At 43.4% G+C, this 22,712-nt stretch overlaps 1 protein-coding gene across 2 annotated transcripts in view; it reads left to right on the top strand.

Annotated features, from left to right (window-relative positions):
• The first annotated feature begins 494 nt into the window (after positions 1-494).
• LOC117896084 (single-minded homolog 2) overlaps positions 495-22,712 on the top strand; it is a 33,795-nt gene continuing 11,577 nt past the window's right edge. Inside the window, exons 1-3 of one of the 2 annotated variants that reach the window (XM_034804121.1) lie at positions 495-563; positions 2,522-3,003; positions 16,167-16,357. In XM_034804121.1, the coding sequence (XP_034660012.1) occupies positions 2,948-3,003; positions 16,167-16,357 (247 nt within the window). In that variant the 5' untranslated portion in view covers positions 495-563; positions 2,522-2,947. Of the gene's footprint in view, positions 879-2,521; positions 3,004-16,166; positions 16,358-22,712 lie in introns of both variants that reach the window. The other variant, XM_034804123.1, reaches the window with a different exon arrangement.

The following is a 22,712-nucleotide window of genomic DNA, read 5'->3' as shown; positions in this document are numbered from 1 at the left end:
AAGTCTTCAAACCAAATTGAGTGATATCTCGGAAGCAGAAAGGGAGAACAAGTGATGCCATTGAATGATAGCCTTTTCAATGATAACTCTTAATTACCGCCTAATTAATTAACAGATGCACGATGAGAGCACAGAAATTCTTGTCTGATGTATGCACGAAAGAGCGAGCTGGCACTACAAATTCTCAGCGAGAGCTGTTCACAGTGGAAGCGAGATAGATAGCCACTCCATGATTGTCGCTGGTTGGTTCGTTGGTTTGTTGTTTTCTCTCTCTCTCCCTCTTTGTCTCTGACTTTCCAGTCACTAACACACGCGCAAGCATGACGTTGGCCAAGGAACGCCGGAACAGTGGAACACTGGTCTCTCTCTCTCAGTCTGTCTTTCGCAATTTAACGATCACGTTGCCAGGACGACCGACCCTCCACAACATGTGTTCCAATCTCGCCTGGTTTTTTCCACACGTTTCCAATTTCGTATTTCAGTTCCAACCAGAACTTCAAAGCGTTAACGTGGCCGCAGTCAGTCGCGCCCAAGAAGAAAAGCGCGAGAGAGAGAGACATACAGTGAGTGGGAGCCAGCAAGAAAGAGAGAGAGAGAGAGAGAGAGCTCAATAGTTTTTCGGCAAACAACAGACGGTAGAGGGGTCGCGCCCCACAACGGATGGTCAAACAAAGCCGTCGGCGCTTCTGCTTCTGCTGCTGGTGCTGCTTCCTCTGCTTCCCTCTCCTTGCTGCTGCCAGTCAATTTCATTTCAAACGTCTGCGTTTCGTCTCTGTCTCATCGCGTTTCGGGCTCATTCATTCGTTTCTGGCGCTCGCGTGCAGTCAGCTGCTTCTCAAAACTAACGGTTCTTCAAAGCCGTGTCGCCGTCGCAAAAGGTGCGTGCATCCGCGATGCGAGTGTGTGTCTGTGTGTGCAAGTGTGAAAGTGAAATCTAGACCAAAAACGAAGCATGCAATACCCTGTCACGCGATAGATACCCTGTAACACAGAAAGAGAGAAGAACGGAACCTTAGAATGAAACTAGACAAGCAGCAAATCATCCAGAAAAAATAGAAAAGGAAGAGAAAAAGGAACAAGAGGATACAAAGAACAAAACTAGAAGAATAATAAACCAGAAATTACTCAAGACAAAGACAAAGTGCAAGTGCAGACTGCCGGCGGTCATTCCACTCCGCTTACGCCATACACGTGTGTGTGTGTGTGGGTGGGTGTGTGCGTGTTGGGGCAAGGCCAGACAAATGTCACTTTGACAACTTGCCGCTGCCCGTGGCGCCCCCCAGTGGCAACAGAAACAGCAGCTGTAGCTTCAGCTACCGGCAAGCATCGTCGATCGTGCCTCAAATGATTTGCGTGCCGTTCTTGCGTTAGCGTTTTTGGTTCCGTGTCGATTTTGATTTTTTTGCTGTTTGTTGCATGCGTCGTCGTCATCGTCATCGTCATTGATAAACCCAAAGCCCAAACCACAATTACAGCAGCAACAACAGCAAACATATGAGAGTGTTGCAAGTGCAAGTGAAAAAAGCAAAAGTGTGGCTTCAAAAAGAACCAAAACAGAACCCCAAAAATACACACGAAAAGGAACACCAATAACCAAAACAAATTAGAGGGGATATTTCAAATTTGAAAAGCCATTGAGAATGTACTTGGAGAGAGTTCTTCTCCAAAGAGAGGACTGCATAATGGGGGAAACGTTACAATGCTTTGAGCTTACTAATCTTTTAAATTCTCGCTTGGAAAATATTGAAAACTTTTCGAAACAAAAAGATTGCGAACAAATTTCCCAATCAAAATGAAAAGTGTTCCTAAGCTTGAAGAACTTAACCTTGAAGAGTTGCTTCAGATTGGCATCTGCCTTTGTCCATTCTTTATACATTTTCCCTATAAAACTAGAACTAGAAATTGTGAAAAATGCGAAATTTCCCTTCTCTCCATCCTCAAATACACACCAAATTTTAGAATCTTATGTCCTAACTTATCAGAACTGAGAGATTACGGATAATTATATTTATAGAGTTTTCCAACTCTAACTGGACAGACTAAAAGAACAAATGTATAAGTGAAGTTTTGAAAAAGTGTCCGCTTACTTTACAGACCGCTTTACCTTTACCGTTTACATACACACAGCTATAGTTTTATAAAATTAAAGTTTATGGCCTCACAAAGTACATTTTTGTAAAGTTTCATTAAAGTTGTAGACCCAAATGAAACCTTTTTGAATAATTAAATTAGATGTGTACTTTTATAGAGCCGATTATATTAACAATAGCTTTCCAAAAGTTCCTAAATAAAAACGCTTAAATATAGTTTGACATTCAATAAATTTGTAGAACATTCACTCACTGAGATTATTGAGCTTACGGACAACTCTTATTGCAATTGTTCCAACGCTAATCCCGAAGACAAAGCATAAGCGTAGGCATAGTGCCAATCCTAAGGCTTTCCCCAACACAATGCCTCGACCAATATTGTTTTCTCAATGGCTAAATTAGAGATTCACATTCACTCCCTCTTCGTACAGTATTAAAACTCCAGTGCAATAAGAGGAAAGAAGACAGCGCGATGAAAAAGCAAGCAAAATGTAAGCGTGATGATAATTAAAAATAAAATACCAGCAAGAAAGAAACAAAATTTACGCGTGGCTACAGCACCGAAACCAAAAACGACATCGAAGCAGCAGCAACAGCAGCAGCAGCAGCAGGATCTCCCCGGGTCCAAACGCTGCCAGAAGAAGCTTCTGGTGGCTGTGTGGTGGATCAACCGTGTGGCCAGAGTAAACCGAATCAATAAATAAAAACCAATTACAACAAAAAGGAAAAGAAAAGAGCAAACGAAACCCACAAGAACTGCGAGCGAGCGAGCGAGCGAAGAATTGATATAAGAAAAATAATAATCAGAAGAGTAAAAATCATTCACAACGGCGACCATAACGAACTCCGCCCTAGCGATGAGCCAGCTGGGCACCGTCTACGCCACCAAGCGGAGGCGACGGAACGGCAAAAGGTGAGTCCCCACGAGAGATACCCGATACCGATTCCCCAACCGAAAGATACACACTCGTACAGAGATACAGATATTTGTACAACAGATTGAAGACCAGCGCCCAGCGGGAGGCGTTATTTCATGGGATTGCTGTGTATCTGTGCAACTGAGTGTGTATGTGTGTGTGTGAAAGATTTCAATCAATACGAATGAGTGGCTGCACTTGCCACTTACCCACTTGCCACCTTTTGAGGCGCCACCCGCTGACGAGCTCAATGGCTGGCCCTATCAATCTCTCGTCTGTATTCCCAGGCCACCTTTCAGCTACTGGTTTTTGCTACAATCCACAGATTATTAATGATCTCTGGGGCAATCGTTGACAAATCACTTTTGACTGTTGACTTTGGCCCTTGGGCCATCATCTCCCATCCTCATGCCTCAGCCAAGGCATTCCTTTAGTATTTCTTCAAATTGATTTGCATTATGCATGTCGGGGGCAGGGTAGCGTGAAATTGCAGTATCCACAAACAGTTGCACATGATGATGATGATCATGATGATCATTATGTTGAGACCCCCCTCAGGGGTCTCAGGGCTCTCAGGGCTCTCAGGGCTCGCTGTTCGCTGGAGGAGATCGGAATCTCCAAAAGGTGCACATTTAATTTCTGATAATTTTGTGTACTTAACTCCCAGCAGCAGCACCAGCACCCAAGAATGAAAGTATGGTGTTTTCCATAATATATAAATATACGAGAACACACGCATTATGCAAAAATTGTGGCAGGCGAACTGCCACTGCAGACACGCCCACACGCTTTGCGGGTCTCCATCTCTGCATGCCACTTCGATACGAAGTACCAGATGTACGACACCCATAATCATGAGCCGCTGATCAGCTATATGGCACCGCCCTGGCCTTGGAATGGAGTACAGGTGGAGTGGAGCTACAAAAAGGAGTAGCTGTGGCATCCAAATTGAATTAATGAACGATGAATTAGCATACGAAAAGATTTACTTGAACTAAAGAATTTATCTCTCTATAATACAACGTGTATTAAAAGAACATAGATTCGATTCAATAAATAGAATAAATGGATAAAACAAAATCACTGAATGTAAAAGATGGAAAAGATACCTATTGAAACATGATTTTTCTTTTAGTTGAATTGCATTTAAATGATATCCATCTTTCCTTAAGATTCAATCAATTAAACAGGAGATAAGATAGATTTGGGATTGAGTAACCTTTTCTCTTATTACCCCTCAATAGACAATACCATTCAAAAGCCAATAAAAACCTTTTCAGAAAATTCAATTGAATACATAAATTTGCCTTAAAATATTTGCACGTGAGCCGCAAACTTCACCCAATGTGACCTTTATTTATTGAAATTGTTGGCCAGCCAAATGCATCGTATGCGTAATATTTGTGTTTAGGGGTAGCAAATACCCGAGGGCAGCTGTTCTCTGCTGTGGCACTTATGAGTTCAATTAAAATGCTGTAAAACAGAGAGCAGAAGCTCAGAGGAACACATATTCTCTGATCAGTTCATTAAAAGCATTAAAAAATATATGTATACAAAAATAAAAACTCCTATGATGTAGGGGTGCCACCACAGAACCCAGAACTCCATAGAGAGAGATCGCGCAGTCCCTTTCGGACCTGCCACTCGTACGTATAATTGCAGGTGTGCATTGCAGCAGGGAGAGGCAAGGTGACAATTTTGCGTCAGTCGAGCGAGTCAGAGTCGCGGTGTCAGAGTCCGCAGCAGTCCTCAGGGTGGGGACCTTCTGTATTTTTGTTTCATTTTCATTTTCTTTTTTTGCAGCAACTGCAGTAAAGTGTAATTGTTTTTTGAGTTTGTTCTTTATCAAGAAACAGCGAATTATGCGGCTGCCTGTCGATGGTGCAACGAATTAAGTGGAGGTTTATGTTTTTGGTAGAGTCGAAAAGTTTACGTGGAATCAATATAGAAAACAAATCGAATCGATAAAATAATCGAAATATAACAAATAATTTCGTGGTGTTTTCTGTCTTAAAAAAATATATTTCATTGTTCGCGCTGTGGAGTCAGGTTTAGGAGCATCTGTTGAGTTGTTTAGCTCCTCGAAAATAATCTTAGTTTGGTTTTGATGAACCATTCTTTTGTAACCGTTTCTGTATTCCTTCTTTGAGTTTCATGAATATTTTCTAAAAAAGGTTCCTTTCTCATGTATATTCTTTTTCATGGTTCTCAATTAATATGTACATTTTGTAAATACCTTCTGAAATCGTATCCGAACAATCTCGGAGTCTCTGAAATTTTGTGTCCTGTCTTGTCAATCATTTACATAGGTGCACTTTTAATTGGAGGCCAATGCATCCAACCATTTGCTGAGAGTTTTTGGCCCTTGCCACAAGTAGTCAAAGTTCTTCTTGCCACATTCCCTTCACCCTATATAGAAGAGTGGGGACTTTCGCGCTGTAGGGTTCCACTTGTTGGTTGTTATGGATATATGAGGTCCTGCTTTTGCGTTATTGATTATCAGCTTGTTGTTTATGCTCTCCTATCTCTCTCTCACTCTGTCTTTCTCTCTTGTTAATGTTGCACATATACAATACATATTTCTATGTATGTACATATACATATGTATGTATATAGCAGCGTGTGATTATATTATTGATTGCGGCAGCAATGCTTCCTTCTTGCTGCAGTTCTTGTTGCAAAGTTCTGTTTGTTGCCGGGTGAAATTGTAATTAGCCATGTTGCAGGTTGCATTTGCAATGGTTGCTGTTGCAGTTGTATCTATTGTTGCAGTCGTTGCTGCTGCTCCTGTCGAAGCCTTTGAAATAGGGTTTAAAGTTCAAGCACTCGTATTTTATGCACTTTGATTGAGTTGCAAAACTTGTTGGATGAATGCGTGCTGGAAAGGGTTTGAAGTGTACTTTTATCGGGGCAAAGTAGAGCCGTTTTAGAAGTAGAATCTTGGCAGAACATGAGGGATATATTATTAGGGAGGCAAGTGATTTGAATGAATCAATCTATTACGATCATAGTTGTATCTTACAAAGATAAAGATAAAGTCTACAGAGAGAATGACTTCTACTTAATTCTCATATAAATCCACGAACTCGTATTAACCATCTTTCCCATCTCCAGTAAAATTAAACTCTAGTTATAGGAACCTTTATCTGATCTGTTTTTAATGTTAACAACTTTTTTGAGAAGGACTTGTGTTCCCCTAGAAAAAGGTGCAGAGAGTTCACCACACACTACCACACCTTTCACTTCCAAAGATCTATTTTCATCCAATTCGTATCTAAGATCATCCCCCCAAACATTCATATATCACTTCCCCATGCTATCACCATTTGGCAACAAATGAATTTGTAAAATTTTTGATGAATTACCTTTCGGAGTCTATAAATTTGTTGGTATTCCCACAAGGGGGGGAGAGTAGGGAGTGGGAGATCCTCTCAATGGAAAACCACAACCCACTGCCTCTAACATATGCCGCCGGCTCTGGGTCGGAGCTGCGTTTGGAGAGCAGGAAAGCAGGAGCCGTCGATGACCATATGGCCAGCAGCCAGGACCTTTAATCGTAAATTTCGAGTCGGAGCTCAATTTAATGTTGGTCAAAAGAAGTGACCAGCAGGCAGGCTGCCAGGACACGTCGTTGGGTGGGTGGGGGAGACAACACATGGTGGCACATGGTGGTGTCCTGGTGCCCTGCGGTGGTGGGTTGCTCATTAGTTGCGCCTGCGCCCTTCGCTTGGGGTTAAAAGTATCTCTCGCCTTGAGAGCTACTAGCGGGTTATTCTATTTAGTTAATTACAGTCGGCTGGCCTCTAGGGGGGAGTGCCGCTGCCACAGATCGGTAGATATAAAAAGTTGAATGACATTTGGCAGAGGGATATTCTACTTTTAAGGGCTAAAGAATTTGTAAAGTTTGTAGTGAATTTTTAATGGAAATTCTTGCCTTATATATTTCCCTTTTATTCGCCTCCGAGATCTTTTACTGAGATCTTGAACTGTATAAATTGAAATCTATGGAGATAGCTTTGGATTTTGTAGAGAGTTCCCTACAAATAAAAATCCTCTGCTTTAGAATCTATCATTAATACGAGTGCGTTTCTTCTGGTTTAATTCTTCTCTAATTTTGGTTCCCCCTCCTGCAAGGGAGTTGCTATAATTGAGTTCCCCAGATGCATTGCCAGTACATATTTTATAAGACTTTTTCCTCTATAATTGCCCGACAAATCACAAAGTTTCGCTTTGCCCTTCCACCTTTTTTCCTTCATTAAATTCTTGATTTACAATGGACGATATTCCATTGCGGCCGTGGGCCTTAAATGTTTTTGCTACCGTCTTTGGTTAACCGTTTTTTCCACTGCCGCCAGTCCGCCGCTTCAGTTGCTGGCGATTATCCATCCCCCCTCCGTTATCTACCCGAGTGTGTATCTAAGTATTTCTCTCTCTATGAGTGTGTGTGTGTGTATCTGTGTGTTGGTAATTAACACCATTGCGTAATGCAGCGTATCGAAGCCTAAATAGTGCTGCTCCATATGCCAGTGGGGTATTCGTACATATGTACAAATGTATGTGGAATGGGATTGAGATTTAGGATGAGGGGCGGCACTGATATCAGCCATTAAATGTAGCTACCCATCCCTCTCTCTTACTCTGTCTCTATTTCTTTCTTTCCATCTCTGTTTGTATCTCATGTGGCAGCAACTTTGTTGCCATTTAAGGGGGTCTCTGTCTGTGGTCTCGCATCAGTCATGTTGTGGAGGTGTTGAAAAGCTTACGGCCTGCTTACAGCGGTTTAGTCCAATCGATTGTCAGACTATCCTGTCAGTCTGGTCAGGGGATCAGGATCCGTGGCCGGATCAGGCACAGAGTCGGGATCTGGGATAAGGTTTGGTGTCAGTGAACCGCCGCCCGGCCCAGACAAGCCCAACAAAAAGGGGCTACTCCTACTCCCATGCTTTCGTTCTCCAGGCCAGCCACTAATCCATAAGCCAACGAAAAACTATGCTGCCTTTGACCACCTGCTTTTGGCCAACCCCGAGGACCTCTAGAGTCCTGAGGCCAGGACCAGCCAGGCCTAGCCCTGGTTACTCAGCGCGAAAGCAAAACAAAAGAATTTTGAATTAACCCAAAGCGTTCCATTAAAATCCACCACCGACCGAAGGTGCAGCTCTACAGCTACAGCTACAGCTACAGTTCCAGTTCCCAGTTCCACGAGCTGGAGTGTGGCAGGACCAAAAACCAGGACGCACTGTTGCCGCCTGTTCTCTGTGTGTGTTTTTCCTTTCCGTTTTTAGTGTGCGCTGAAGTGGAGCGCTTAGGGGTCGCGAGTGGGTCGGGGGCAGAAGGAGAGCCAGTGCCCGAGTCCAAGGCGAGTGAGGAGGTGGGTGTCCGCCCCGAGCAGGTGATACTTTCAATTCCCTTTGTTGTACATGATACCCTCCTGGCCATTAAGGATCGTTTAACTTTGTCAGTGAGCTTACAAAGTGACTTGAGTGCAAGGTAAAACGATACCAAAACTATGGTTTGTGGGAAAGTGTACAGACAAGTCTTCCATTTAAGAGCCGATAAATGATGGATGCACTGCTGTTTATCTCAATCACAAGCGGTCTTTAGTTTGAACCTAATTTAATACTAAATAGTGGAATGATACATATATGTACATATGTATGTACGTATCTAGACATCTATGCATATTCCAGACTTGTTTTCAAGCCTTATCCTTCATTGGCTTTCCCCGAATATTCATATAATATAGTTATAACTCCTGCTCTTTGTTCTTAAGCTACTCCCTCATCCACTCCATTCCATACCCTTGCCAGTGTGTACAAATCGAAATCAGAAATAATTTTTAATAATTATGCGCTTGTCGGGGCACACAGCGGTGGGGGAATGATAAATGATTAATGCCAAAATGCCAAATGCGCATCATTAGCGCACAGTAGCTGTAGGCCGTACCCCTCTATCTACCCCGTGCTTTGCTCCCTTCTCCCCTTCACACCCTTCTTCTTCTCCAATCCAGCGCCCCACTAAATATAAAGGCCGCGCCCACCATAGAAAGCAGGGTGGAACCCCGGGCAGGCAGGCTGGCGGCTGCTTTTGCTTCCTTTTTGCCTCAACTTTTTCTTTTGCCTTCTGCCTTCTGCTTCTCCTTCTTCTGAATTTGCTTCCCCTCTTTCTGCTTCTTCTTTAGCATTCCTCCCCCCTCCACTGTTTTCCTCCTTTTGGTTTTGGCGTTCGTTCGCAGCTGTCAAAAGGTTTTCAAAGTTGCCTTTGCCCGGCGCTTTGATGTCGCCCCCGACTGTCTCTCTCTAACTCACTCTCTCTGTAGTCGAGTGTGTGTGTGTGTGTGTCTGTGTGTGTGTCAGTAGTAGATACATTTTTTCCACACACAGTGCTTTTAGTTGGAAGGGGGTAAGAGGGGGTAGCTCCAAAAGAGATTCCGCTGCGCGAATCGCAAAAATGTTTAATCGATAAAATAAATGAGTTGCCTTTTGCCACAGTTTTCTTTGGTTGTTGTTTTTGTTTAGTTGTTGTTGCCCTTAGTTTTTGTTGCTATTTGTTGTTGTTGTTGTGGTTCTTCTAGTTGTTGTTTTAGTTAGTCAGTCCACATATTGTTATTAGTAAAGCCTGGCGCCCATGGTTGACGTTTATTCATGTATAGAACTCTTGTCTGAACCTAAAAGTTCATAAAACTGCCAGCACCCAGACACAAACACACACATTATAACTGTAATGTTTAATGCACTCACCAAGCGAGTCACCAAAGGAATGTGTCTGACGAATACGAATTGTTTTTGCCACTAAGATCTAAATATTTGCAACCGAAACTTAGAATCAATATAACATAGAATCTCTTAGAGATGAGGGCAAGCTTCAGCTGCCTTTATTCTAAATTATTTTAGGGTATATCTTCGAGATACTTAGACGTAGAGAAAAGTTAGTAGAGGATATGCTAGGGTCCTTCCTTCCATACGTTACCAACCTCTGCGCTATACCATCATACGCTCTACCCTCCCCACGTTTATAACAAGCAAAGAACATCTTCATCTGTCACTTTGGTATGCCTTGAAAATGTCACAATTAATTGAATTTACATTTTGGCATATTCGAAAATGTCAAAACAAAGGCAAAGACAAACGAAGTTAAGCGCCATTTAAAGAAGCTGTCAACATGCTACCGTGTGGCAGCGATGCACCCAATGCGGCGGGAACCACTTAAGGCACAGATCCCGAAAGAGAGTCCGACTCAGAGGCAGTGTCTTACACAAACACAGGAAAGGGGCCTCCTAATCTATGGACCACTTAATGGATCTGCGCCAAATTCACGCATAAATTTTAGTTCAGGCCTGCAGCATCCCGAAAAAAGCTGTTAAAATTAACGAGGAGAACAGACAGAGATAGAGAGTGTGCTAAAGAGAGAGAGAGAGGGACAGGGGGAGACAGCTTCTTCACAGCTTCAGAGTCAACTCATTAATTTTGTCAACCGAAAAGGGAGCGAAAAAAAGGAGGAGAATGAATCGCAGTAGCTGAAACCAAAAGCGACTACAAAACGATCGCGCAACTTTGTCAAGATAAAGCCAGGGAATGAGCTGAATGGATGGAGGAGGAGGTGCATCTACAGAAGGTGCATCTGGAGGAGCAGCAGCAGGAGTACTACCAACTGTTGTCTGAGAATGGGAATATACAGATTCCACCAAACTCGCTCGCAGGTTCACGGCCCGCGCTAATCGTCAGCAAAAGGCACAAAAAAAACAATTCTTGAATGGCCAACCCAACCGAACCGAATTAAGTTGTTAAACGCATTATTTGCATATTTCCGAATGCAGTGTGTGGATGCCGCATTAAGATGCCACATGTGTCTCCTCAGTGGCAGACTCATTTGCATATTAATTGTGTAAACAGAGGTAGGAGGCCTCTTCCTTTCGCTTAATGAAGTGATAAATGTTATTCCGATTACTTCACAGGAGAGTAGCCGCCAAGCCACAATCGTTTTGATCTATGAAAAGGGATTTTTATCCCTGGTTTCCGTGTATATTTTGAGAGCTTAATGGCATTATAGACCATGTCCAAATAGTCCATAAAAAACGAATATTCGATCGTAATTTTCCATGATTTGCTGATGGTTTGAATCAACAATTGGTTTTGGGGTATGCAAAATCAAAAATTTAGTTGCAACAACAGCGAACGCTGATGACCCATACTTTTGTTGTTGTTGTTGTTTTGGCCGAAGTATTTGTTTTTGGACACGCTACATGGCGTTTTGTTTGTGGGGCAAAAGGGTTGAGTGTATGAGCAGGGGGGGCACTGCGGTAGTGGGGCATCTATCAGCTGCAATGGCGGCACGCAGCTCTCGACCAGCACGCATAGGCCAAAGTCAAAAGAGGAAGAGAGACAGCCACAAAGATAGAAAGAGAGAAAACTGATGAATGAATGAATGAATGAATGAATGAGTGAATGAATGAAACGAGTGTGTCTGAATGAGTGTCTGCCCCTGAGTGTGAGTGTGTGTGTGTGTGTGTGTGATTGCTGGGATTTTGGCGCCAAATCGAGCATGCCATGCGATCAACATGGAACACGCTGCGTATGCGTAATGCCGGGCATGCAACACAGAACAGAGAGGCATGCCAGCGAAGGCGTAGACGGAAGAGTCACATGGATGCCATGAACTCACGTGCCCCCAAAGGATTGCGTGTCATTTCTTTATAAACACATCCAGAAACAACAATAACAAAAATCAACTGTGGAACAGTCAGCAGAGAAGGGGGAACAGAGCTGAACAGTGTGGTATGCAAAGCAGTGGATGGAAGGGGGAGTCTAGGGGTGTTGGGCAGGTGATTAGTAACCCATCGACACTTTTAAAATGGTGAAATATTTAAAGGGACAAGTGTGTGCTTTATGGAAATGCTTACAACAAATTTAATGATACAGTGGGATGTCTAACCAAGGGAAAAGGGATGTTGAAAGCACATTCAGAGGGGTATTCGGTGTCGGGTCAATATTCCTTCTGATAATGTAAGTGCAAGCGCACAAATTAGCGGCAAGATACCCACTGTACGAGTATTCTTTTTTTCGTACAGCTATTAGATAGTAAGAAGAAACTTTAAAGAACCAAAAATTCTCCATAATATTCAACGCATTTCTACCCACAACTGAAGGTACGTTCAAGCGAAACTTTACTGTACTCTACATCTATTCCTATGTGTATACAAATGTCATGTCTGGGGCGTGGCTGCGTTCTGCGGGATTTCGAGATTCTATCTTCTGTGTTGGATCTCTTTGGACTTTGCTTTGCCGCGTGTTTCTGTTGTGTAGTAAGCGGAGGCGTGTGTGCAGCCTTGGACCTTGCAATTTGTGTCAACCCAACACACACACACACACACACACACACTCTCCTGTCTCTAACCGCCCGACACCACCTCAACCTCAACGCTTAGGGGCAGACCATGGAAAAAACCCACAGTCCCAATCCCAAAAGTCGTCCGCATTGTAATTTCTTTAAAAGCAATTCATTTCATAATGGGAAAAGGAAAGAAGAAATGTGAAGAAGAATGCCAGGATGGAGGAGAGCAGGCGTGTAAGAGAGAGCGAGAGAGACAGGTAGTGCTGGGGGAGCTACGAAAATGGCGAAAAATAATACATGGGGAAAAATGTTCAGACAGAACGACGACGGACGCTTCGACGCTGAAGGAGAATAAAAATGGCTTTTTGGGGCTGAAGTTTTCGCAAGGAGCGTACACACAGCCACACATATACACACACACACACACACACTGCAGTTATCCTTTGTTCGCTGGGATTCCTCTCTATACCTTTCTCTATATATATCTTTCCTTCCTTCTTTCTTTCTCTGTCTCTGCCTTGACGTTTTTATGGCCCCCAGACAAAAGGTTGAAGCCACCTTTCACCTTTCTCTTTCCCCCCCAGAGGTCTCCCACAAAGCCTCACGCCTCCTTGCGACCGACCCTCCACCTCCTCTTGCCCTGCCCCAAAAAGTTCTTTACTTTTTGGAAAGTTGTTTATGGAATTCATTTTATTCCCATTCCGTAATCCTCCTCCGTCGCTCGCTGCTCACTCCTGCTGCTGCTCCTGCTCCTTGTGTAGTATGCCCTTGCCATTTAGTTTCTTTCTTTTGCTTGTGCCCCGACCACTCCCATTCCAGTTGTTGCCTTCTTTTTCCTATAGATAATAAGAAAATTATACATTTTATGCCGCAAACTTAGAGCGAGACAGACAGCGCAAGAACCGCCGAGAAGAAAAAATTCAAAAAATAATACACCGCATTGCCCCCAATTTAGGTTTTTTATGTGGCCCTCAATTTTGCTGAACTGGATATTATATTTCTATGTCGATTCCTTTTGCCTAATTTCGCAGTGCATTCCAATGCGTCTAACGGTTTCGTTCCATCATCAATATAATCATCAGATCCAGGGGAGATATCCCACAATAACTGGAGAGAACTTGCGAGTCGTTTAAAGACCCTTTCGGAGCGCACCAGACACTGATCATTTTCACAAATTTCTTCGTAATTGGACATTTAATTAAATGAATTTTCGGGTTTTATTTGAGTGTTGCAGAAAAAGAAAAAAGAGATTGAGGGAGAGATAGAGAGGGATCCCACGTTTAGCAACGATTTGTGGGCACAACTGTTTATCCTTTAACGGAACACTTAAGGATAACAGTAAAAAATGGATTAAATGATCAAGATATCATTATTTATCACTGATTTTTGCCCATTTTTAGCTCATCCTAAGCTGCATTCAGATTTCTGTTGGATGGGAGCAGAATATTTGACCACATTTACCATCAATTTGTGCAAAAAACTATATGCTTACGAGTATGTATCCCCCAAGAGGGAACACCCTCTACTTATCCTTAGATACGTATTCTAGATACTAATCTTGGAACTCTTTTTTCATGCATGGGCGAGACATTGGCATTCCTTTAACCGGGAGACAACACCTTAGTGGCATGATAATGGCACTGGGATTGGGATTGGGGATTGGGGATTGCGATTGGGGCAAGGGATTGGCGATAGCGATAGCGATAGCGATAGAGGAACTCGGGGATTAGCCGACAGAAACAATTTGAGGCAACATGTCGTCCAGTTTTGTGACATCAAACGGACATGCCACTGACAATTACCCGAGAACTCAGAGCAGAGCAAAAAGCAACGGAGCGCCCTTCATATGGATGGATGGAGGAGAGGTGAGGGGGAAGTGGCAGAGGAACCTTAGGAACCAATTAACTTAACGCGACAGTATCCTGCAACAGTCCTGGAGCCCAGGTCCTAGTCGGAGTCCACATCCACGTACCGTTTGGTGTGTTTGTGTGTGTGTGTGTGTGTGTGTGTGTGTGCAGCCAAGCAAAAAGGTTTTCAAAAAAACAGCAAACAATGGAAAATGTTCAGCTAAAAAATGTTCAGAACAGTGACAAAAAAGCAACGCAAGAAATGTTAAATGGATGGGGAGAATGGAGAGGGTTGACCATGGAAGGGGTCGCCTCATAAATTACAAATATAATTATATTTAATTACCGCAATTAACTTTGTAATAATGTCAATGAAAATGATGAGACAAAATATGATTAAAAAATAACACAAACACACACAAGCCGCAATGGATAGAGAGGGGAATACGCTAAAATCCAGCAACATAAAGTTAGTTAAAGTTACAAAGATACAGCTACAGCAAGAGAAAGAAATACACCAAGATACAACCACAGAAAGAGAAAGAACACACACATTCTCGGACTCGTAAAAGAACTCTCGAGAACTGCTGCTCGGTTTATCCGCTTATGACCGGAGATAATGATGAATTAGCGGCAAAGCTTTTGTAAACCAGAACGAACCATCCATCCAGCCATCCATCAGTCCATCAGTCCACACACAAGCTAATCCAAACTCATCCAGATTGCTGCAACTGCAACAACCCATTGCTGATTCCCCATTTACCATTCCTGGAGTCCCATCATAAACGGATTTTGCATTTATGAGCGTTCGTTCCCCCCTACCCTCTCCTTGAGGGACGGATTGTATCCGTATCACTTTCAGTATTTGGATTTACAATGGTGTATCGTCAGTCTGCTTCGGTTTCTGTGCTGGGTTGGGCTCGCTCCTCGAACTTTTATGACATTTAATTGGAGTGCTTTCTGATTGCGGCTGACTTCATATTTTTGTTTGTATCAGAATCTGTGTATACTCGTGAATATTCCTGTTTATGATTTGATTCATGGAAATTATTAGAGGTAGTCTCTCTGTAGCGTTGGAGAATCGGAACCTGATAATTTAAATGTCTGAATATGAATTTATTCAAGTTTAGAGTTTTGTTTCGCTTACTATTATTAGCTGATTCGAACTTCATTTGGTTAATGATCAATTTATGTGTTAGTTCTTATGGCTGTCAGACATGAAAGGTTCTTACGATTTGTGCTGAAATATGGTAGCTATTTGTGGGTATAAATTGGTGAGGTTTTCAATGGTGAGGTTTAATGAATGTTAAACAGCGTCCCTGATATCATTTAAAAGATCATTTTGTAGTTATTTGAGGGCATCGAGACAACAGCAATAATATATCGAAATTTGTTCTTATCAACATTCCCACAGTGACATTTAATTTCTCCGTAATGTTCCTAAAAACAACGATATCCAATCGATTGCACAACGTTTAGCTCTTGCGATTAACATTCGTAAATTGTGTAATAATGACTAGTACTTTCTCACACAATCTTGACAACAATAGAGGGCTCGGAATTGTGTAACCCGCACCCACTTCTAGTGTTAGATCGCCAAATCAACCAGAGATCAAGTGGGCATAGCTAATCGAACCTCTGGATGGAAACCAACCCCCGACCGAGAGTCCGTTTCTGCTTGGCAATCCTTGCCATCATCAGGGGAGGATTCCGAGGGTCTCTCTGTCTGTCTATTATGTATAGTTCTAGGGTAACTGATAAGTGCAATTAATAATTTTGACCTTTTCAAGTTCGCGCCGCCGCCGACGCGGCCACAGCTGACGCGAGTGGCCCTTGGCTCGCGTTCCATATTTTACGGGGAGCCAACTTTCCATTTATGCATGAAAATTGTTTTTAATTTCCCTTTTATTTTTACCCTACCATGCATGTGTGTATTCCTATATTTATGTATGTCCTCTGATGTTTTGTTTCCCCTCTGCTTGCAGCCTGAAGCCGCCGCCCAAGGATGGCGTCACAAAGAGCAATCCATCAAAGCGGCATCGGGAGCGCCTCAACGCGGAGCTGGATCTGCTGGCCTCGCTGCTGCCCTTCGAGCAGAACATCTTGAGCAAACTGGATCGACTGAGCATACTAAGGCTGTCCGTTAGTTATTTAAGAACCAAAAGTTATTTTCAAGGTGAGTGTGGGAGCAGAAAATATCACCCCCAAAAAGGTGGGTTTCTCCCCGTCCTCCTTCGGCTTGTGCTTCGATTCTATTTGCCATACGGCGCGTAACAGTTTTGGGCCTATTAAATCGATTATGCTTGGTCTCTCCTGAGGAGAGACCTTCTCCCGTCGTGGCTCTGGGCATGGGTTTGGGTTTGGCTTAGAACATGACTCATAAATGATTCAAAACTAATTTCAACGACGCGCCTGGCGGTCCTCTAGTCTGCTCTCCTGAAACAACAAAAAGAGAAACAGAAACAGACATTCAGGCATACATATGTACAAACAGGACAGTCATATAGAAGGACACACGCACGTGCTGTTGACGGATTAAGGCAGACAGAACGGAAGGAAGGAAGGAAGGAACAGGAGCGGTTCATAGAGGGACAGGACCTCCACTAACATACAAATGTATCTACTGCTGCTGCTCTCAGGGGTGCTTTAGACCATGCTTTAGGGATGGATGGAGAGTTCTGTGGAAGGGGATCTTGGAAATATTTCGTATAATTTAAATTAATTAAAACAAATGCAATAAACGCTCGACTCTCGGGCCTTGATGGCTTGATTAACGATTCGAATGGCTCCCTCCCTCGCACTCCCTCCCTCACTCTCTCTTTCGAGGTTATTCACATTAAGCTTTGTTTTAATGACAACAAAAAAATAACAAAAAGAGAGAGCAATATTTAATTGCTTCATTTGCCATCAAAAATTGGCGAAATACCAGAAGCGGTTCCCGCGAAAGAGTGTGTAGTGTGACAGCTTTAATTAAGTTTAAGTGCAGAATTAAAGCGGGATCCTGGGTGGTTCCCCGTCCCCTTCCTACAGTACCAGCCCCTGGAAAAACTCTCTACCCAGAACAAAGACGGAGCAGAAAAAAGGTAACAAAACTTGAGTAAATATTTTGACAATTAGCGGTCAAGCCGTAGTTCAGCGTTAATTGCAATGGCAACAGCAAAGGAGCAGCATTTGGACATCCGCTTGCCACGTGCCACGCGCCGCATTGTGCATTGTGAAAAGTCAATATAAACATTAGTTTCCTTTTGCCAATGGCATCCCTGCTGCCAAGCCCTATACCCAATGCCCAATGCCCAATGGGAACCTCAAAGGACAATGACAAGGACTACAACGACGACGGGTTAATGGACCAGAACCGTTGCGGCGTGTGCCCCGGTGAGTGGCCTCTGTATCTGTCCACCCCCCTCCCGCACACCTTCTGGTATATCCCTTCTATGTCCCTGGGTTGTGAGGTCAAAGTTTGTTTTCCTTTTGGTTTCCATTTGTTTGACCCCCCCAGATACGAGATGTTTTTCGGATATTATCGGGATCATTTAATTTACAATTAGTGTTTGTTTTGCCTTCCGCATTTTGGGACTCTGTCCGATCGAGGGACCAGCCAGGCAATGGGTTTAATTCGAAACGTGTGCCGTTCATGGGATTACCAGACGGAAGCACTCAAGACGATTAAAATGGATTCAAGCAACGGACTGGGAAGCATATTGAACTGATGTCGGAAATCCAAATGAGAACTTAAATGTTTTCATTCTCATTATAACCCACATTGATGGAGCTACTAGATGTACATGAGAAATGACTAAAACCCATATACTCGTATCTAATCATTAACACGTATCTATGTATCTATTTTATTTACTTCTTTCTTTGGTTTGGGCAATGACTGTGGCTCCCCTTTGTAGTTGCTTGACCCTGACTTGCGCAAAAACCGAAAACCGAACCCACAAAACCCGAACTCCGAATTGTTCTCTGAAAGTTTTGCTTTGCATTTTGTTTTAGTTTCAGTTTCAGGACCACGCCCAACGCCCACCATGCTCCTCTCCATTCGTCTAGGACCGCTTGATGATTTACTAATTCGTTCTCTTGTATTTTTGTGTACGAGTACGAGTAGGAGAGTATCTCTGCATTGGGTTTTGTGCTGCCAAACTAAATAATTAAAGCGCGCTGCTAATGGGCCATTGTCTTGGCCATATAATAGAAGACGGCGAAAGGTGAGGGGCAGCAGTGGAGGTGGATTGGCATGGGGCTAACTGTCTATAATTGCCAAAGGGCCAAGGACCACCAACTTATGGCTATTCTGAAAGGGCCATAATTGTTAAGACGCGCAATTTCTACATTTTTAATGCCCGTGGGGTCGAAGAAGGTGCTCCTGTCTCCCGGTGCTTCGACGTCTGCCTAATTGATGAGTTGCGTAATTAAGTGGCAAGGGAAAGTCGAGAAACAATTGCTAAAAACATTAGTTGTTATGGCCCTTTAGATATTGATAGTTCTTGCCTCCACTTTTACGATTATTATATGTACATTCTCTTCTGCGGCAGTTCTTTGGGGCACACGCAAAGCTGCCTGAAGAATTAATGCCATTAAAATGTGCCATAAAAACCAGTTCATAGGCAAATTGTGTTCCCAAGAAGCCTCCACTGCGAAGACGAAGTACTTCAAAGATTCGGTAATGTGAGATGGGAACAAATTTGCATATTCATTGCTGGCTCTGTCCCCTGGTCGTATTGCTCTTGGTGGGATCTTTGCGTTGGTTGCAAGCCCCAACCAGAGTTCCCACATATGATTAAAAGGTACACTGAGAGAATTTAGATGCCTAAATGCCAGCTGTTCACACTTCTTATAATATATTTTCACAAGGGTAGTAGATTTCTCTGGTGTTTATGGCATCACAGAGAACCGAAACCAGTTTGAAGTGTGCCTCCAGATGGCTGAAAGTCGTTTCTACCTAAGAGAAACCGCCACACACATACCAATAAATAGGTACCATGTTAACCCTTCCAGACACAACATAAACCGCTTTCAATTTCTTCTGTATAGATTTTTCCGATGATTGAAGATTGAATAATGATATATGGCTAATCATATGATCAAGTATTCAGTAATTTCAAACACTCAAAATAATGCCTGCCAATGGCCATTCGTGTTTTGTGGCCTTCGTTTAACTATTTGACTTGGGAGTTTATATAATTTTAGCCCGGAAATGCAGTGCATCGAAGTACCACCATATAATCATATTTTAAACAATAGTAATCAAACATTTCCTCAACTCTAAATCTGCAATTTCAATTAACGAATTTCCTTGTTTAACTTTCAAATTTAATTTAATTTGCTTTGCCCCTCTCGATGCCCATTTTACCTCAGTGTATTGTTGTCTTTTGTGCATTTCATATTCGTTAATAGATTTGCCGGCAAATCATGTCGCCATTACTTTTGACTCGACTTGACTGTCGGCTCTTTCTGGTGCCTGCCAACTGGTTCTCTCGTTGTTGTTGCTCGTGGGAAGTCGCAATGTTGTGGCAGCCAGCTCTAAGCATATTATGAATGAGTGAATCTGTGGGGCAGTGGATGGGGGGTATGCAGATGCACCTGATGGCAGTCACCCACCGATTATCGGGCACCACGGCAAGGTCACTTGGTCACTGTCTGTCCCTTCGCATCGTTTCCCTTTCCCCTTCCCCTTTCCTTTGCTGTTGTTGAGTTCAGGTATTTATGTTATTATCAAAATTGGCCTACAGGCAAGCGCTCCCAATAGGCCCGGCCAAGGGGTGGGGTCGCAGGTGTGTGGAGGCCAAGGCTTAGTTCTTAACCTAAAAACATACTAAAAGCCAACTCCAATCTACCGCTGCTGGTGCTGCTCTGCATGCCGCAGCCTTTGCCGCCGTTTGCCGGCGTTTGGCCAATTTTTCGTACATTGTAACATGACTTTCGTGCGTTGCTCCAGTTAAGGCATTCCCCCCGACACCCTCACCCTGGCTCCCTGGTAGTATTATAGCCAGACAATGAATGGGTCGCAGGCGGACATGCAATCAGTCAGCCAGGCAGGCGATGGCGATGGCTAGAGCGATGCCGATGCCGATGCACTTGCCTACCAGCTTTTGCCTCTGCTCTTGGTGTTGTTTCTGGTGTTTCGGTGCCCCACAAGGCGTCGCATTGTCACGCCGTCCAATTCACAGCTGTTCCTTGTACATAAGTACTCGTTTATATAAGTGTGTATGTACATACCCGTATGTACGTGCAGCCCAGACAACATTGCGTGACTTTACGTAGGTCGACACTCCTCTTCTCGCTGTGGGCCATAGCCATAGGCTGATGTGCTACAGATACTTCCATGTCTAAGGCCTAGTTCAATTTAAAGTCCATTAAACGATTCAGCAACTTTAAAGTGTGGAAAACCCTTAGCACCCTCTCTCTCTCCATCTCTTTGCGGAATGCCTTGGAATGTCAGTTGCTTAGCGAAAAGGAAGGAACCTCTAACGAGCCTCCGAATAACCATCAAAAAGTCCTCCAAGGAATGCCTGACTTTACGGTAGGAAACCGCTTAATCCGTTTCAAGGAAGGTTTTGCTGGCAAAGAAATCCACTTAGGTGGAGTTTATTGTTGCTTGAAGCAAATCGAAAATGAAGTCTTGGAGCTTACAAAGTTGGCTGAAATTAATATGGAGTTTTGTATATGTTTATAAGATTTATAGGAACAGTTTTTACAACTATAAATGTGTTCAGATAAGTGGGGAATGTCTTTATCTCTTGTTCAGGATAACCTTGTTCCAGTTTAAGGGGTTCTAAGACATCATAGAATAGAGCCTGTCAATATATAAGAACCACTCTTGCATTTTTCATTAATTTAATCTCTGAACCTCTGAATTTATAGACTCACTGAATCTATATATATATTTATTCACTATTCCACTTTATCCATATATATATTCATTATATTTGTGTATCCATGCATTAACTCTAACTATAATTGCCCTTTCTCTCTCCATCTTCCTCAGTATAAACCTTTTCCTTTTCCAAGCCAAATGTCCCATTCCTTCGTCTGCCTTTTCCTTCACAGCACCTCAAGTTGTCCCCCATATCTGACAGCCTTCCCTTCCATTTACCACCATTAACCTTTTTTTTTTGTGTTGCCCACACCTCGCGATTGGGGATTGGGGATATCCATCCGAAAAGCGCTGTCAATTATGACAGCTGCCAATGGCTGGATGGCTGAGCGGCTGGTGGATGGGTGGTTGATGCCTCCTGCCTGAGGCTTCTGCTTCTGTTTTTGCAGGGCACTGGCGCTGGCGCTGTCAGTTTTCCAATCAAATCCGCTGATGGGTTTGACATTTCCATGACATATTTGCTTCTGTCGGCACGGAAAATATTTGCCAAAATGTCAGAAAATTTAAACTTTATTTATTATTTTGCGCCAAGCCGTGCCACCGACTACGGGCCACGCCCAGAGCCAGCATAATTGACGCCATTTGGGTGGGGTAAGAGGGGGAACAACACAGAGGAAAATGGAAAATGAAAATGGGTGGAAAAAGAGTGGAGTGGAGTGGAGCGGAGTTGGAGAAGCGACTGGAGTTGAGGTGCCGTCAGAGTGCAACGTCATTAGGGCGAGTATCTTTTGGGTCTTCTTCTTTGCTGTTTGCTGCGCACGCTTTTCCGCTTTTCCGCTCTTTCGCTTTTCCCTTTTCCCCTGCTCCATGCTCAACTTCCCTCCCCATATCAATGTTTTCCCTGGTGTCTGTTCGCTCGGGGCTCACCGTTTGGGTGGGGTCTCGGTCTCGCTCTCGACCATCGGCATCGCCATCGCCATTTTTATGTATGTACATCATCTAGAGTCGCCCCGCCCCTTGTTTTGCAGCTGAGATTTTGCGCTTTTCCGGTCTATCCCGGACAAAGATTTTCATCCACCGCACGACCATAGTACAGGGTGGATGGGCCCCATTTAACGACTCTCCCAGGGTTGGTCATCCCCGCCAAGATGGCAAAGAGAGAGAGAGAGAATGCGAGAGTGTAAGAGAGAGCAGCAGCAGCTACGGAAAATGTGTCGTAAATTTGCTTTATTTTCCCCCATGTAATAATACAATGTACGAGTAAGTGCAATAAAAGCGGACGGACCTTTTCCCCCTGCTCAGATTTTGTAACCCAAAACTAAAGCTAAGCCTCAAACCCAACCCCAAAATCCAGTCCAGCAAGAAAATTAATTAAATGAGTTTATGCACGTACCAAAAAGAAAAATTCAAATATGTAAACCAACCAGAAATATTCATAAAAAAAACCTCGAAATGAATGTAAACTGAGCCTAATTAAATTATGAATAATTACGGCCAGCTCCTAGGCCAAGTGGCTGTAAAAGGATCACGCCAGGATTACACGCACATGATGCAATTTGTTTGGGCCCACATTAGGCTGCTCCTGCTCCTGGTGCGGGAGTGGGAGTGGGAGTGAGAGTGGGGACTGTGGCAACTATTTGTTTTATCGCACTTTCGCTAAAATGAACAATCTTTCTCGAGAGAAAGCGTGTGGGAGCAGGGAATGAGGGGATGG

This window comes from Drosophila subobscura, chromosome O (genome assembly GCF_008121235.1).
Source record: "Drosophila subobscura isolate 14011-0131.10 chromosome O, UCBerk_Dsub_1.0, whole genome shotgun sequence".
NCBI lineage: Eukaryota > Metazoa > Arthropoda > Insecta > Diptera > Drosophilidae > Drosophila > Drosophila subobscura.
Note: the sequence above shows the minus strand (reverse complement) of the source record. Positions and strands in the feature narration are given on the sequence as shown.